The sequence below is a fragment of the Pseudonaja textilis genome, chromosome 1 (assembly GCF_049901715.1).
Source record: "Pseudonaja textilis isolate UNSWEBS1 chromosome 1, rPseTex1.2, whole genome shotgun sequence".
NCBI lineage: Eukaryota > Metazoa > Chordata > Lepidosauria > Squamata > Elapidae > Pseudonaja > Pseudonaja textilis.
In genome coordinates, this window is record NC_141990.1 from 315,637,656 (window position 1) to 315,654,771 (window position 17,116).

General features: G+C 37.5%; 2 protein-coding genes across 2 annotated transcripts in view; both read right to left on the reverse strand.

Moving 5' to 3' along the window:
* Positions 1-17,116, reverse strand: part of LOC148128328 (vomeronasal type-2 receptor 26-like) — a 343,174-nt gene that overhangs the window by 95,460 nt on the left and 230,598 nt on the right. The gene's annotated exons all lie outside the window — the stretch shown is intronic.
* LOC148128330 (vomeronasal type-2 receptor 26-like) lies at positions 2,236-16,569 on the reverse strand. The gene is made up of 8 exons (XM_087919623.1): positions 16,480-16,569; positions 15,749-16,376; positions 15,298-15,637; positions 7,517-7,808; positions 6,395-7,231; positions 4,509-4,727; positions 3,888-4,017; positions 2,236-3,140 (listed from the first exon to the last, which is right to left on the reverse strand). The coding sequence occupies exons 1-8, from the start codon at positions 16,567-16,569 to the stop codon at positions 2,236-2,238; spliced, it is 3,441 nt and encodes a 1,146-aa protein (XP_087775749.1).

Sequence of the window (17,116 nt, forward strand, 5' to 3'; positions counted from 1 at the left end):
AATCAAAGTGTCCTTCCATTTTTGTTTATCAACACAAAATAAGATAAAAGTTCCATTCTTTTTCTCCAAGTTTCCAAACCCAAAAGAAAAGTTTCTGGTTTCATTTTTATTTTTGTTTTAAGAATTTTATGTATTATAATATCTTACTCCAAAATTTATTTGCTTTATCACATGTCCACCATAAATGGTAAAATGTTCCTTCTTTCTTTGACTCTTCCAAATTTCATTTGAAATACCCTTATACACTCTAGATAATTTGTCCGGTGTTAAATACCAGCGATACATTATTTTATAAAAATTTTCTTTTAAATTATAGTTTAGTGTAAATATAAAAGCTTTCAACCACATGTTTTTCCATTGTTCAAGCATCACATTATATCAAAAATTGCTTGTTCTCTGAATCACACAATGTTTTACATGTTCACTTTCCAAATTCAATTTCAATGACATTTTATAAATCTTAGCAATATTGACCCCGTTCGACCCAATTTGGCTCTGAGCCTGGTGCTGAAGCCAATGATGGATGCCAGACACAAGGTGCAGGTTTTCTGATTGATTTTTATTGGATTGCTTTTTATTCAAGAAAAAGGGCTCCTGGTCAAAATGCCAAGAGCCAAGAACAAAGTAGAGTAACTTTTATACATTTTCACTAAAGGAGAAAGTGGGACAAAGCGAGATAATAAGAAATATCATCTAATAAACATTTTAGTAATAATTCTACAATTTGTTCCATTGGTCTCTAGCTGTCCCTATTCTCAAGTCTTAGCTAACGACTACCTCTAGGAATTTTTTTTTTATTTTTTTTTTTTTTTTTTTTTTTTATATTTTTTTTTTGATTTATTTTTATTTTAATTTTTTTTTTTTTTTTTTTTTTTTTTTTTTTTAAAAAAAAAAAAAAAATAATATTTAATTTTTTTTTTTTTAAAAAAAAAAATACCATCCAATTTTAATCGTTCTTTCAGTTGTTGATATGCAAAGCAATGCCAAGCATAACTACCTAATTCAAATTTTTCCCTCAACTTTAATGTAACATCACCAGAGTTAAAAGATAATATGTTACCGTACGTCCATCTGTCTGGCTTCACTACCAATTCTTTTTTTTTTTTTTAAAGAAAAATGTTTCTTGAGTGGTTGGGGACATCCAAAGGGGCAAGTTTTTATTTTTGTTTTAAGAATTTTCTGTATTATAATATCTTAATCCAAAATTTCTTTGCTTTATCACATATCCACCATAAATGGTAAAAAGTTCCTTCTTTCTTTGACACTTCAAAAATTCCCTTTAAATACCCTTATACACTCTCGATAATTTATCCGGTGTTAAATACCAATAATACATTATTTTATAACATTTTTCTTTTAAATTATAGTTTAGTGAAAATATAAAACCTTTCAACCACATATTTTTCCATTGTTCAAGCATCACATTATATCAAAAATTCCTTGTTCACTGAATCACACAATGTTTTACATGTTCACTTTCCAAATTCAATTTCAATAACATTTTATAAATCTTTTTTATCCAATTTAAATCATTCTTTCAGTTGTTGATATTTAAAGCAATGCCAAGCATAACTGTCTAATTCAAATTCTTCCCTCAACTTTAATATAACTTCACCAGAGTTGAAAGATAATATGTTACCGTACGTCCATCTGTCTGGCTACACTACCAATTTTTTTTAAAGCTTCTTGAGTGGGTGGGGACATCCAAAGAGACAACATTGTATAAAACCTTCTTTTATATTTATTCCAAACTCTTAGTATTGCACTTCTAGCAAAGTGATTATTAAAATCAACCTTAACTATATTCATACCATAAATAACTGTGCCATCCAAACCTTAATTCGTGGCCCTCTAATTCAGGTAGTCTCTTATTCTGGAGGTTCACTCACTCTTTTAACCAGGCCACACAATATGGCTCAAAATACAATTTCAGGTCTGCTACCCCCCCCCCCCTCATTTTTTCCTTTGCCATATAAACTTAGAAATATCTGAAATAAGAAACACATCTTTAATAACAAGTTTTCCATACATACAGGGCATTGGACCTCGCTAAGGACACTTTGAAAACATGAAAAACAAAAGACTGATCACAGGAATATTGTCAGCAGTTGCAGAACTTGATAAGGAATTCTTTTATGGACAAATTCCTCCTTCACGTCATCATTTATTAGATATATTATCACATTTAAAATATGCCACAAAGATAAATAAAAATGAGGCTAATCCTAGCATTAATTAGAAATTCTTGTTTCTTACTATATTTTCTTTACAATTAAGATGGGGCCTCAGTATTATAACATAGCATTTGGGAAGAAAGATACAAACCAAGAGACTAGCCCCAGAGGCCAAGATGGAGAAGATCTCCACTACCACCATGGACTTCCCTTTGGTGCTCAGGTAGGTAGGGAGGAAGGTGATCCAAACACTGCAAAAGACCAGCATGCTAAAAGTAATGAACTTGGCCTCATTAAAACTATCAGGCAATTTCCTAGCTAGAAATGCCACTGTGAAACTGACAAGAGCCAAAAGTCCTAGGTAAGAGAGGACAGCATAAAACATTACAGCTGAGCCTTGCTTACATTCCAAGATGATCTCTCCAAACAAGGAGTGGAAGTCCAAGTTAAAAAATGGGGGAGAGGTTCCCAGCCAAATGGCACAAAGAAGGGCTTGGACCAGGGGACAGGCTATGATAATGGAGTTGGACAGTGGTTTTCCTAAGAGTTTCCTTGTCTTGTTCCCTGGCTTGGTGGCCATGAATGCCAGAACCACCATCAGAGTCTTTGCCAACACAGAGGAAACTGCGAGAGAAAAGAGAATGGCAAAGGCAGATTGTTGGAAGAGACAGGTGAGCTTCCCTGGTTGACCAATGAAGAGGAAGGAGCAGAGGAAGCAGAGCAGAAGGGAGACTAGGAGGATGTAGCTGAGACCTCGGTTGTTGGCTTTCACAATCGGTGTGTCATGATGTTTATAGAAAATCAGCAGGACTGCAGAAGTGATCCCAGATAGAAAAAGAGCAAGAAAAGCTAAGGTGTATCCCAGGGTGTCTTGGTAAGCAAGGAAGTGGATCTTCTTGGCAATGCATTGGTCCTTGTCCTTGTTGGGAAATTGGTCTTCTGGGCAGGATTCACAATGAACTGCATCTGAAATAAAAATTCTTTGTCTTTTGATGTGCATATTTCCGTTGTGCTATTGACTTACCTACAAATGGATTAAATAAAGAACCCACTGTGCAATTTATGGGGCATCTAAAAGAGCATAGCTTTCATTTATGATGATACTGATTAACCAGCTATGAGGATTTGTTCAATTCCAGCTATCCATTGAATGTGCACTTCCATGGGTAATTACTGCCTCTTTTATCTCTCACTTTATACTGGAACCAAGAGAAGAATGACAGATCTGTTATCCAGGAATGCTGCGATTTTAATTCTGTGTATAATATCCCTGCCTTAACCTCTTTGATTTGTACTTCAAATTGGTTCATTCAGACTTTTTTGATCCTCTTCTATCAAAGCAGTAGAGATAGATGGATCTCCTTTTTCTCTGGCAGGTCTATTTCCTCAGAGGTTGATAGAGCTAATGGAAGAAGCATGCACTAAATGATAAAAATTAAACCTTTGGATCACACACCACACTACCTCAGGAAAACATTGGAAGTTGGTTTTTCCAATTGGATGTCAGAGTGGAAATGCATGTTGGAGATTCACAAATTCTGCCCTCAATCTATCCTAATAGCAATTGTTGAGGATTAGGAAAAGTGTCCTCTGTGATAGGGCACTATGAATGGACATCAATCTCATCACAAATGACAACAAGAACAAAAATAGATTGATTTAATGATTGTCTTCCTTTGATTCTAGAGGATTAAGGTTTAAAGTCTGGTCTACCTGTCTGATTAGAAAAGGTCCCTTCTGGACAAGCGTCACACTGGTAGCAGCAAACTTGCTTGCCCTCAGGAACTCTTCTCCTTTCTCCTGCCTGGCACCTCTTCCTGCCACACCTGGCAAAGGGGATGGTCTGAAAGAGAAATACCAATGAATTATTTAATTGGTTCCCACATTCCTATTTCTATGCTCAGAATCTCTTCTAAACAAATTGTTCACCATTGTCTATCAAAAACCAGGAACAGCTGCTAGGGGATGCAGGCCAGTGAAACTTCCAATCGACCAACAGATACTGGAGATTGGAACTGGGGTTTCATCCTGCAAAGGAAGGCTTGTGACTGAAGCACATCATTTCTAAAAGAAAGAACTATGAGGATGCAACTGAGCAGAAAGGGTCCATGGAAATCACAGTTTTTTTTTGCTGTAATTGCATTCTACGTTTCAAACAGAAATTGTTCCCTTTGTGGAATGACACAAATCAGACCTCAAATGTGTTACATGAAAAGCAGATTTGTCACAAAATGACTACCATGATTTCTGACTCAATTGAGTTAGAAGGATGTTCTGCATTCCAGGAAGAGAATGAATCTTTCCCAGAATTTACAACATTTCCTTGCAGCTCACCTTTGTGGCCCAGACAATTCCATCAGACTTAATGGTGAAATCCTGGCCTGGGGGAGCCTCAGGATTCACTTGCCCAACTTTCATGGGGACAAAAGATTGATTGGGTAGGAAAAGCCAATTGAGAAGGTCATAACGAGCAGATCTCAGTCCATCTTCTGAGAAGGAGACTTCATCTCCAGCACTGTTGTTGAACTGCACATTGCCCAAATAGGGAAGAATCTGAAATAAATGTGAACTTTAGAAGTAGGAGTATTTGGTTAGAGCTATGGTCATGGCTTCTATCAGAACATGGTGAGAATTTTGAGAAGATGAATTTATGTCTGAAAAGCTAGAGGATCCTCTTGGTGGAAAATTGTGGAATCTGGAGTAACACCAGGTTTTTACTCTGAAACTACAAAAAAAAAAATCTTTATCATTGGTTCTTTGTATGATGGTTTCTTTAAATAAAGCTTTACCAGAATAAGCACATATGAAAAATTTCAGTGCCACATTCCAAAATTAATCATGTGCTTTTCCTCCTGAGATATTTGATTACATGTAGTTTGAAATATTTACTTTATCCCAAGGTCTTGTAACTGATAAATTCACTGTAGCAACGATTAAATGATTTTTATGGCAACAGAGTACAATTCCTTTGATTTTTTTTCTATGTGAGAATCGAACAGAGCACAACAGAGGAACCATGTTTGATGAAATGGAGTCAAGGAAAAGGAAGTGCTTGCCCTGATTTGTCTCTTCACTGTTCAGAGAAGTTCAATGTTTATCCAGTAATGCAGAGAAGTCTGATGAGTTTGAGACCAACAACCCATTAAGACTATTTTGGGTCCTTCTTTATGTGCTCAGGTGGCTGCATTCACACAAGCTGAGCAGTGCAATAAGCATAAAGCTGAACAAATGGGGGGAAGGGTCAAGTAGGATGTTAAACTATAGAAACATAAACCAGGATTAAAATGAATTGAGTGTCTTTCTACAAGTTGGATTCAGGTTACATGCTGAGGGAACGGAGGTTGTTCTGCAAATATGCCAACTAAGATTTCTTCTGATTTCTTGAAGCTTCTTTCTCAAACATAGACAGATTGTTGTTGTGGTCTCAGTTGACTTCTACTCCCTGTCATGGTTATCTCCTGAAACCCACGTAAACATTGAAGCCTTTCAGGACTTTATGAAGGTCTTTCTTCTTTTTTCTTATCTTTGTAATAACTTTTATTAATGTTCTATTAACTACATATCATATTGCTTAATAAATGTGTTTTCTGGGTATTTAATTTGCTTAACAGTACAGATTCCATTCTTACTCTCCAACCACTGGTAAAATTAGTTCCATGCCTGATCATATTCTGTGTCTTCTTTCTGTTTAATTTTAAGCATAAGTCTATCCATTCCTGACGAGTCTAGTATTTTCTTAACTATCTCTTCCTCTTGCGGTCTTTCTTCATCTTTCCAATGTTGTACAAAATAAATCCTCACTGCTGTTAAGACATGTGATACTAAATACATACTTTTCTGATCAAATTTTTCTGGTATCATCCCTAATAAAAATAGTTCAGCTATAAAATCTATGTGTTTCCCTATTATCCTTTTTAGCTGTCTGTGTATTTTTGCCGAAAATTATTTTTATTTTATCACAAGGCCACCACACATGATAAAATAAGCCCATCTTTTGACTACATTTCCAACATTAGCTAGACATACTTTTAAACATTTTAATGAACCTTCACTTCTCTTTTCCCCTCTCTCTAACCTCTTCCAACAAAACATTATTCTTAACTCATATTTTTCTAATAATTGCTTTTAATATGCATTGATATGATAATATGCGGATATTGAATCAGTAACTGAAGAAATGCATATGGGAATCTTCCTCTCTGAGAAACCACAGAAATTACCTGCCATGATTGGATATTTGGGGTCTTCTTTCCAAACCTCATCATGGTTGGTCGGGCTCTGGGTCGAAACATTGCATGTAATGCATGTGCCACAGCATAAATGGCATTGTAGATATTGTAACTTTCACCTGTCATTCTTGTTTCAAAAATGTAATTGGGCAGATTCTGCACATTCTCCTTTCCTGTACATTGTTTTTCTCCGTTTGGAGGGATCTCTCCTGATTTAGGGATATTGCAGCCAAAAACCAATTCCCACCATAGAGGGAGAAAGACATCTCCTTGAGGGTTCAAAGGGTCTAAAGACAGAAAAAAATGATTGAATTCTGAGACATCCCTAGTGTGGTCTCTGAAATGCAAGACTCCATGGAAAGACTTTACAAATAACAATGTGTTTTCAGATTCCTTCACACTAAGATTCCAATGGGAGGTTAAGATCCAAACATTCTGAAATGTTGTCTTGCTTGATTTTACATGGTGAAACAAAATTATCTGTACACTTAAACTACAATCATAGACTCCAAAAAGAAGAATCACTTCAGTTTTTGACCAAGTCTTGAAACTGAGAAGTAAATTTTTCAGTATAATCTCAAAATGATGTGATTTCAACCTTTCAGAGAAAGCCAGGCAGATCTCCTTCTCCTGGAGCATTGGGGTCAGAGTTGAGATGAAACGTTCTCCCCTCTCATCTTCAGGGGCAATAAGCCCAACCCAGTTCCACCGGAAATGCAGGAGCAGCTGGACTAAACCCACATATTGAGAAGATTCTTTAGGATTAATCCGGAAGAAGGAAGGATAAACTCTTCTCTCTCCCTGAGAGAACTCAAAGCCAACACCAAGCTGGGGAAGATAAAATTATTTTTTCAAAAACAAAGTCAAAGTTGACGTTCACTTTAGGAATCACCAGTTACACATTTTTATTGGTTGAGGTATGTTGGAAGACAAGAGAAAAAAAACTAACAATCGGATTCAGAGAATAAATGGCACTAAAATGATGGCCACTTTTTAATAAAGAATTAACTAAGAGTCACATGCTCATGATATGCCTCCCCAACCCCTCCCTCTCTGCTTTTGAGTAACCTGATCTCTGTCTACTCCATATTGTATCCAAGAGAACTATCTTACCTGTGAGACCTTAAAGATGTTGAAGATGGAATCCATCTGCCTTGAAGATTTGGGATTGAGGCCACCAATGATGGAGAACAGAGTGCCCTTCCAGCCACATTTGTAACCTGGAACCACTTGGCCTTGTGAGGAGAGCATGGAGAGGCTGTTTAAGGAAATAAATATCTCCCTCTGGAAATGGCCATAGATGTGGAAGCCAAGGGTGATGTTGGGGAGTAGAAGAAAATCCTTATTGACCTGGGAGACAGCAAACATCAATGCAAGGATCTGCTGGTAGTTACTGGGGATGAGTCTATAGTGCAAAAAATACAGGGAATATTACAGTTAAGGTTGTTTGCTTGTAGAGTTTGCTTCAGTGTTTGGTTTAGTGCAGCAACATCCAAATTGGGTTTGGGTTTTTTTTTAATGATCTTTCTCAGCTAAACCTGAATTCTACCATTCTATAATGGAAGAAGAAGGGTGGGGAGAGTTGGTACAAGTAACCGTTTTGATGTAACCTGAATATCTTAAGCCTTGTATTGAATCTCTATAACTTGCACATGATATATGACTGAAGACAGATGCCTGGAACCTTGTCACCTCTTGGAGAGATAGCAAGAGGAGAAGTAACCAGAAAAATTCCAGCTCTGAGAGGAACTTCCTGAAAAACTTTTCTAAGATACGTTCGCAGAAAATGTGGAGGGGGATTAACATGTTGTTTCTTTGGTTGACTAAATCCACATTCATTTATCTGTTCCTGTATGCCTGGCGGTATCGGAGACTCTGCTTTGGCTAGTATCTGGATTACTCCTTTCAATAAAGAATTTCTTTTGAAGTACCTAGCTTTCAGAAGTTCAGAATTGCGGCTTATTTTAGGAGCTTGCTATTTTACTGAGAAAAGGAGAAGATGTATATTACACTAAGACAGTGCAGAATACTAGAAGTATTTTTGAAAGAGGTCCAGCTGAAACTTACCTATTAACTAAAAGAAGATTTGACGTATTAAAATGTGGGACAGTAGAATTGGAACTAGCTCCCAGAGGCAAATTCCCACCAATAATATGAGCACCAGGCCTATAATAGCATTCCTCTAATGCGATATAATCCCTGAACACACACATGGTTTGTAGCCTCTTTGCTGTAGTTGGAGCCAAGAGCCAGAAGAGCATCAGCATCAACCATAGGATCATTCCTACCTGGTCATTCTTGTCAACTTCCCTCCTAGGACAGAAATAAAAGTTTAGGTAGAAACTGATTTGAAGTTTGAACTTGAAATTTCACTGGAGCTTTAGCAGATCAAATACCACCTATACCACCTGGATGGCCACAGAACAAATTTACAACAAAGATGCTTCCTCTTACCTGTGTTTGGGCTGTGATTATAAAGGAAACAAAGAACATGACTCTCTTCAAACCCAGTAGTGAGCTTTTTGCAAGACAGGCTAAGGTCTCATCTTTAACTCCCATCTGGAGAACTCAGACATGTTTTTATAGCTTGGAAGTTTTTTGTATCTAGAAATCTACAGGGGATACACTAACAATTACTGTACTTCTGATGATTGCAAGAAAAAGCAAGTTTCTGTCCTTGTAGCAATAGCTTCTCATACACCCAATTGGAAAAGAAAATATTGTTGTGTTTCTTGTCATGTCCAGAGCAGATGGAGACATGCTGAAGTTGTGAATTTGACCTCCACGAACCAATATTTGATGGGCTGTCACAGAGAAAAGTCTGTCAACCTCTTCTCTAAAGCACCTGAAGGCAGGAGGAGAAGTAATGGATTGAACCTTATCAAGGAGTGATCCAACTAGAACTAAGGAGAAATTTACCAACAGGACAATTGATAGAATAGCATAGCATAGCATATTATAGCATAGCATAGGATAGGGGAAGGAGAGGAGAGGAGACAATTTTATTTATTTATTTATTTATTTATTTATTTATTTATTGTTTATTTGTTTATTTTTGTCAATTGCTTAGAAGATAATAGGTATCAGTAAAAACATACTTTTGAATACATGAGATAGATATTTATGAGAAAAATAAAAAGAAACAATAGGAAAGGGATGGTAGGCACTTTGGTGCACTTATGCACGCCCCCTACAGGCCTCTTAGGAAAGGGGTGAGGTCAATAGTAGACTGTCTAAGGTTAAATTTTGGGGGGTTTGGGGAAGAAACCACAGAGTCACGTAGACTATTCCAGACATTGGCCACTCTCTTGCTGAAGTCGTATTTCGTGCAATCAAGTTTGGTGCTATTAACCTTGAGTTTGTATCTCTTGTTTGCTCTTGTGTTGTTATGGTTGAAGCTGAAGTATTCATTGACAGGTAGGACATTGCAATGTATGATTTTATATACTATACTTAGATCGGACCGAAGGTGGCATAGTTTGAGATTTTCTAGGTCTGGAATTTTGAGTCTGGTGACATAAGGTATTCTACAACGAGTAGAGGAGTGGTGAACTCTTCTTGTGAAATATTTCTGGACTTTCTCAATTGTGCCAATATCAGATACTTAATGTGGGTTCCAGACTGATGAGCTGTATTCGAGTATTGGTCTAGCAAATGTTTTGTATGCTCTAGTTATTAGTGTAATATTACCAGAGAAAAAGCTACGTAAGATTAGGTTAACAACTCTTAACGCCTTTTTGGCTATGTAGTTACATTTAGATAATTAGAAATGAGTCTTCCAAGGTCCTTGACAGAGTTTAGATCATCAACAAGGTCTTGACTATTGGTAATTCCGGCTTGTGGTTCTTCGGTGCAGGCAGGATTCCGTGGCTCTGCACGGTTTCTGCCTGTGTTCACTGCCTGAGTGCCTTGAGCCATTTGGCTTCGGGGCTAAGCCACCTTTGTAGAAGGTGGTGAAGACTGGGGGGTTCTGGCAGGGATGAGAGACATCGCATCTCTCTTCCTTAGCCAGCTAAATCTCCCTCTCCGATGGCAACTGAACGGCGGTCTCTGGCTGCCATTTAGAAGAGCCCAGCCGGGTAAACGAATGTGCTGGAGGGGTTTGTGAAGAAATGAAACTGATTTTGCTGACCGGGACAAAGGAACAGTGAAAGTATCCTGGTATTTAACACCTACTAAAGACACATTGCTCCCAGACTGAGTAAGCAGCAAATGGATATCAAAGGGAAAACTTTTTTTCTTTTCACTCTCCTTCCAAACGGAACAGCTTTGAGAGAAATCAGAAACCCGCATTGAAGGTATGCTAAATGCTAAAGACTATGCTAATGCCAAAGGGATATGGATTTCTAAATATTTAAAGAAAATTTTTTTTTTCTGCTGTGAGTGGGAAGGGAGAGGAAAAAAATTGAAGTAGAAATTGAAAATAAGGAGCAGACTGCCTAGAATTTTAAAGAGCCATTTGAACATTAATAAGACTTCAAAAGACATACTATAATTGGAATTTTGTGATTTAATAGCAACCCCAGAAAAAGAAATGGAAGAAGAGAAAAAGTGCTAAATGAAATAGTCTATCTGGATTGTTTGGTGACTTTGCATCTTTTGGGAAACTTTTTTTTCTTTGTTTAAAAACACTCGGGTGGTTGTTTTGGGAAAAATTTCTCCTCTTTATAATGGCATCACTTTTGGATAAATTTAAAACTGAATATCTAAAATATAAAAAGGAAGAACAAGACTGGAAAGATACCTTGGACATTCTTTTTCAATCTCTAGAAATGGCGGTGCATTCCTATGGAGAATTGATTGCGCAGCAGGATAATTGGGACAAAGAAGGAACCATTTTTGATGAACATGTGACCCTATTGGGGGAGAAGAAGGAGGAAGAGGAAAAGGAAAAGGAAAAAGGGATTCTAAAACCTAAAAAAACAACCAAAAAAGATAAAAATGAGTTGAAGGGTAGATATAAGGTTGGAAAACAACAGGAAGGGGGAAAGCACGGGAAGAAAAGGGAGGTGGAAAGGCAAAGGGGGAAAAAGGGTAGGGAAAAGAATAAGCAAGGGAGAAAGGAAGGGGTGAGAAGTCTCAATGATGGGAAGCAAGATCTGAAGAAACAAAATTTATTCAGAGACAATGGGTGAACTTAATTGAAAAAGGGATTCTGTAAAGTACGTAAGATTGTGTTATTATAGGCATTTATAGAATAAAATGTTTAAGATATAAATATATAAATCAATAGGTACGATTAAAATGGTTTTGACAGGGGTACTACCTATATTATATATCTATAAATTTTTTTGCTGTTGTCGTTCTTTCTTTTTTCTTTTTCTTTTTATATAATATATGGTGTGACTTTAGGATGTGCTAAACAGAATCCCAATATAAGTTATGTGTGATATTAAGTATTATTAGGTTAGGGGAAAGAGTTAAAGGCATCATACTCTAATTAGTGTACAGGAGAGGTTTTGTTTAAAGAGAAAAAATGAATGGATAGCTGAGAACAGACAAAGAATGTTAAATATTATGACTTGAACTGAGATAAGTAGAATAAAACTAAGAGAGTTTAAAAAAGGAAGAAGCTATATAGAAAATGGGAAACGGTAATAAGATATGGAATGATATATAAAAGGAACATGATTTTTGAAGAGGTTTCTGTACGATGAGTTTTAACTCGGGATCAAGCAACTTTCAGAAAAGATGTTTATGTTTTTATGTTTTATGTCTTGTTTGTTTTTTTTATTGGAAGAGAATAATGAAAATGTATAAGACAGGTGGATATAAAAAATGTACACAATCTAAAGTTAAAGAGATATAATTTGAATAAATAGAAGGAAAGGAAGTAATAAAGAGAAGTTTGGGATAAGATATGAAGATGAACAGATAAGGTAAATATATATATCAAATTGTGCTTGTTTGGAAATGTGATAACTTGGAATAATTCTGTCTTTAAATAAGATGTTGTACTGGCTTTTTAAGAAAAAAAACTCTTATGTCATTATATTCTATGTTTTGTTTGTCTGTGTATTGTTTTGGAAAATCAATAAAATTTGTTCAAAACAACAACAACAAGGTCTTGACTATTCAGCCTGTATTTTATTTTCTGATTTTTTTCCCAATATTTGGACAGAGCATTTATTTGTTGAGATTTGAAGTTTCCATTTGTTTGACCATTCAAATACATAGTCAAGGTCTTTTTGAAGGGTAGCAGTATTCTCTGTGGTATTGAATAGCTTTACATCATTAGCGAAGAGAACGCAGTTGCTCTTAATACGATCAGAGAGGTCATTTGTGTAGAGTATGAATAGAGTTGGTCCTAGAACACCACCTTGGGGGACACCACTATTGACAGGTACAGAATTTGATAGGACACTCCCAATTTTGACCATTTGTTATCTGTTTGACAGGAATGCTTCTATCCACTTATGCAGTTGTCCAGAGATACCGTAAGATTTTAGTTTTAGGAGTAGTTTGTCATGTACCACTAAATCAAAGGCTTTACAGAAGCCTATGTAGATTGTGTCTATTGTTTTGCCCTGATCGAGTTGTGTAGAACATATGTTTTTGCTAGGCTGAGGTCTCCCTTTTTGAAGATGGGGATGACTCTGGCTTGTGACTATAGGTTAGGTAAGGAGCTGGTCCTGAAAGATTTTTCAAAGATTATGCTTAGAGGTTCTGCTATGGCAGTGGATAGCTTTTTTAAGAAGTACGCATGTATTCTGTCTGGACCAAAACCATAGAGATGGTTTTAGATTGCGTAGTGCTTTTTCAACCTTGTCTTCTGTAAAATCAATATGTATTAGATCATTGTAGTTGTCTGTGGTTCAACTAGGAAATACTGGGCATGATCCATTGCTGTTTACAAATACTGAGCCAAAAATGTGTTAAAGATGTTGGCTTTAATGCGGTGATCATTGCAGTCTTTACCATTAGGTCCTTTCAGGGGTGGGATGGACCCTGATTCTTTTAGTTTGTTGTTTACAAAATTGTAGTAAGCACAGGTGGAATTCGTGCGTAGGTTTTCCTCTTGTTTAATGTGATAATTGGTGCATTCAGTCTTTATCTGGTGGAATAAATATACTTATACCTATTCTTTTTATAACCCAGATGGATGGAACAAACTGTGTTTCCTGGACTATGAAGTGCCGTCTACTTCTGCATAGAGAAGGTTAATGAAATGTAGTTCAAGATCCACCAGATGTAAATGCTTGTGATCCAGAAAATGAGGATGATGCCAAGAAGCTTGCTGACTTTAAACAGAACAATGAACGAGCTCTTGGTATATTTGGACTAACACTGAGTGACCAGCAGCTAGTCCATATTCATGGAGAAGAGTCTGCTGCTAGGTGTTGGGAGAATTTGAAGAGGATTTATGTTCGTGACAGGGTAGGTGCACACATGCATCTTACCTATAAACTGTTTAGAGCACGTCTTCTGAAAGGTGGAGATATGTTAGCTCATTTGAACTTTATGAAAAGAACTTTTCAAGAGCTACATGAAAAGGAACTGATATTTTCAGAGCTGCATCAAGTTTACAACATTATTTCCTCATTGGATGAAAGTTATGATGATTACGTATCTTCACTGGAACTCCTGCCTAGAGATAAACTGACATTGACTGACATAACTGGAAGGTTGTTAGAAGAAGCAAGAAGACAGCTGGATAGGGACCAACTGAGAAAGGAACAACTACAAGAAGAGAATTTGTGTTCAACTGCCTATACTGTTAGGAAATGTTTTTCTTTTGGGGCTAGGGGACATATAGCTAGATTCTGTAACAAGGGAAAATGACAGAATACTGGCAGACACTAGAAGGCTAAGAAGAATGCTAGTTTAGCTATGTCTAGCAATTCAACTGTAAACCATGATTTGGGGGTTGTTGATAGTGGAGCATCGCAGCACATTACTAAAGATAGAAAGAGGTTTGTAAAGATGTCCACGAGTAAACAACATGTATCATTGGCAAATGGATGGAAGATGAAGGCACCTGGTCAAGGTACTGCATATTTCTTCTTGTATAAACGAACATTTAACTATGTTATATGTACCTAAACTGAAATTTAATTTATCAATTTAGTTAACCTTGGTTATGTAGTAACCTTTAGGGGAGATAACTGTATAATAGAGAAAGAGGGTCAAAGTGTTACTGCTAATTTAGAGAATGATTTATATGTGATACATGATGACCAGTTGAAGATGACTAACTCAGTTTATAACAATGTTAAGCCACATGGTGAATGTATACATTTACTGCATAGATGTCTGGGGCACATTAATTTCAAAATGCTCAAACCAACTGTTGAATTGTCAGAGGGAGTAAAATTGAAACCCTGCAGCAAGTATTTAAAGTGTAATGCTTGTAGCCAAGAGAAAAGTAAGTTTACTCCAGCAAACAGACTTAATGGGTTTAAGACCAAAGAATCTTTAGAGGTTGTTTTTGCTGACAAAATTGTTTAGGATGTGCCTGCTATAATTTGATTATTATGGACTATTACTCACAATACGATTTCTGTTATCTTATGAAAAACAAAATAGAAACATTCCAACATTTCTTTAACTGGCTAAGGTTTGCAGAGAGGAAAATGAAAAGTAAAATAATTAGTTTAGTTACTGATAATGGGACTGAGTTTGTTAACAAAAGATTCCAAACTATGTTGAAATTGGCTGGTGTTGAGCATAAATATTCTGCACCTTACAGACCACAACATAACTCGTTTGTATAATGAAGAGGGAAAACATTACAAACCATGCCTCGCACTATGTTATCTGACTGAGGTTTGCCTGAAACACTGTGGAGTGAAGCCATAAAGTGTAGCAACCATGTTTTAAGCAATGTAGTTAATACAACAACAGGAAAATTGCCATTCACTTGTTGGCATGTCAGAAAACCAAATTTAAGTTACCTACACACATTTGGAGTGATATAGAAATTTATCACTTCCTCGTGATCCCCTATAACCATACGCAATGGCTGGGTGGTGAAACAAATGGGCCCGGACTGAAGCTCATGCCCATCCATGGTTTCCACCTTGATGGGTGGATCCACAGCAACCAATGGGACCTCAAAGTGCGTTGCAAAGTCCCGGTCCATAAAACTAGTAGTAGCCCCTGAGTCCACCAATGCCACCGCTGGAATCCCCTCCTTCTGGGACTGTAAGAAAATTTGGGTGTCCAACAGTAAATGCCGAGGAGGGCCAGAGTTCACCTCAGCAACTTGGGGTGGTGGTGTGAGATGTGCCCGACCTAGGGTTTCAAGCCAGGAGCCAGGAGCAGATTCAGGAACTGGTCTTCAGGTACCTCTCTGTTTGCAAGAATTGGCAAAATGTCCCGGTCCCCCACAATAAAGGCACAAACCTTCCTGGAACCTTTGCGAGCGCTCTTGCACCGTCAACCGAGGGCGGAGTGCACCCAACTCCATCAGCTCCTCAGTCCTGGTCGTAGTTTTATAAACTTCCAATGGCGTGGTTTGTGAACGTGAATGAGAAGGCGGTTCCACAACTGGCCATCTGCTCCTGCGCTGTTGTAAACGGGCTTCAATACGCAAGCACTGTACCGCTAATGCATCCAAGGTTAAAGCCCACTCCGCATGCACTAACTCGTCTTTGATGTTATCTGCCCAGCCCTCCTGAAAAGCATCCATGTGGGCTGACTCATTCCAAGTAGAGTCCATGCAGAGCAGATGAAACTCTGCAATATATTTTTGCAGAGGACGTTTCCCCTGACAAATGTCCCACAAATGTCTAGCCACGGTTTGAGTCTTAATAGGATTTTCTAACATGACACGCAATTGCTGCTGGAAACCCTGAAAATCATCCAACAAAGGGCTATCTTGTGTCAACAAAGGAGTAGCCCATTTGGCAGCCTGTCCAGATAAGAGGCTAATAATAAGCCCCACCTTAGCCCGGTCATTAGGAAAGTCTTCAGGCCGCAAGGTAATAAATAACTGGCACTGTCCCATAAATGCTGGAAACATCAGTCTGTCCTGAAAAATTATCCGGCATAGATACCGGGCTTTTCCTTAAGGGAGGGGCTGAATGAGCAGCAGGAGTTTGTAAATTTGAAACATGGTTTACCAACTGTGTTACCTGGTGTTGGAGGACCTGGTTATTTTGTAGTAGTTGGTCTATTTGTTGCTGTTGCTGCTCCACCAAATGGTGTAGTTGAGTTTGGTCCATTTTGGTATGAAGATGGTTTGTTTGGCCAGAAGTAAAAATGTTATGTCTCACCTATATCCACAGATGAGCAATCAAAATTCTAAAGTTCCAAAAATACAAGCAACCAAAAACAAACCCCGACAAAGATAACTGCTGAAGTTTTTCCAGTCCTCAGCAGTAATTCTGAAATCTGTTTGGCAATCCTGAAGTGCCTAGAAATCACAATGTCTCCGAGAATCTTCACAGTACTTTCACTCCAACAATACACTTTGCTTCTGGCAAATTCCTCAAGCCAATCCGTTTCCTTTTATCCCCTAAAGGGGGCATGTTAGTCTCATTAATCACTGGCTTGACGCTTCTTTCCCAATTGAGATTGACATCTCAATCTCCATCTATTTCTCATGTCAAGCCAAGATCCCTCAAACCCCTCCTCCTCCACACTTGAAACCTCTCACACGTTTTCCTGATTATCTGTTCCCGGCTGCTGTATAATCAGAGAGGGAGATTCGGGGGAGGTCACCTCCAATAAATCAGGTTTGTCTCTCATAGCTAAGTCCACTTCCTCATC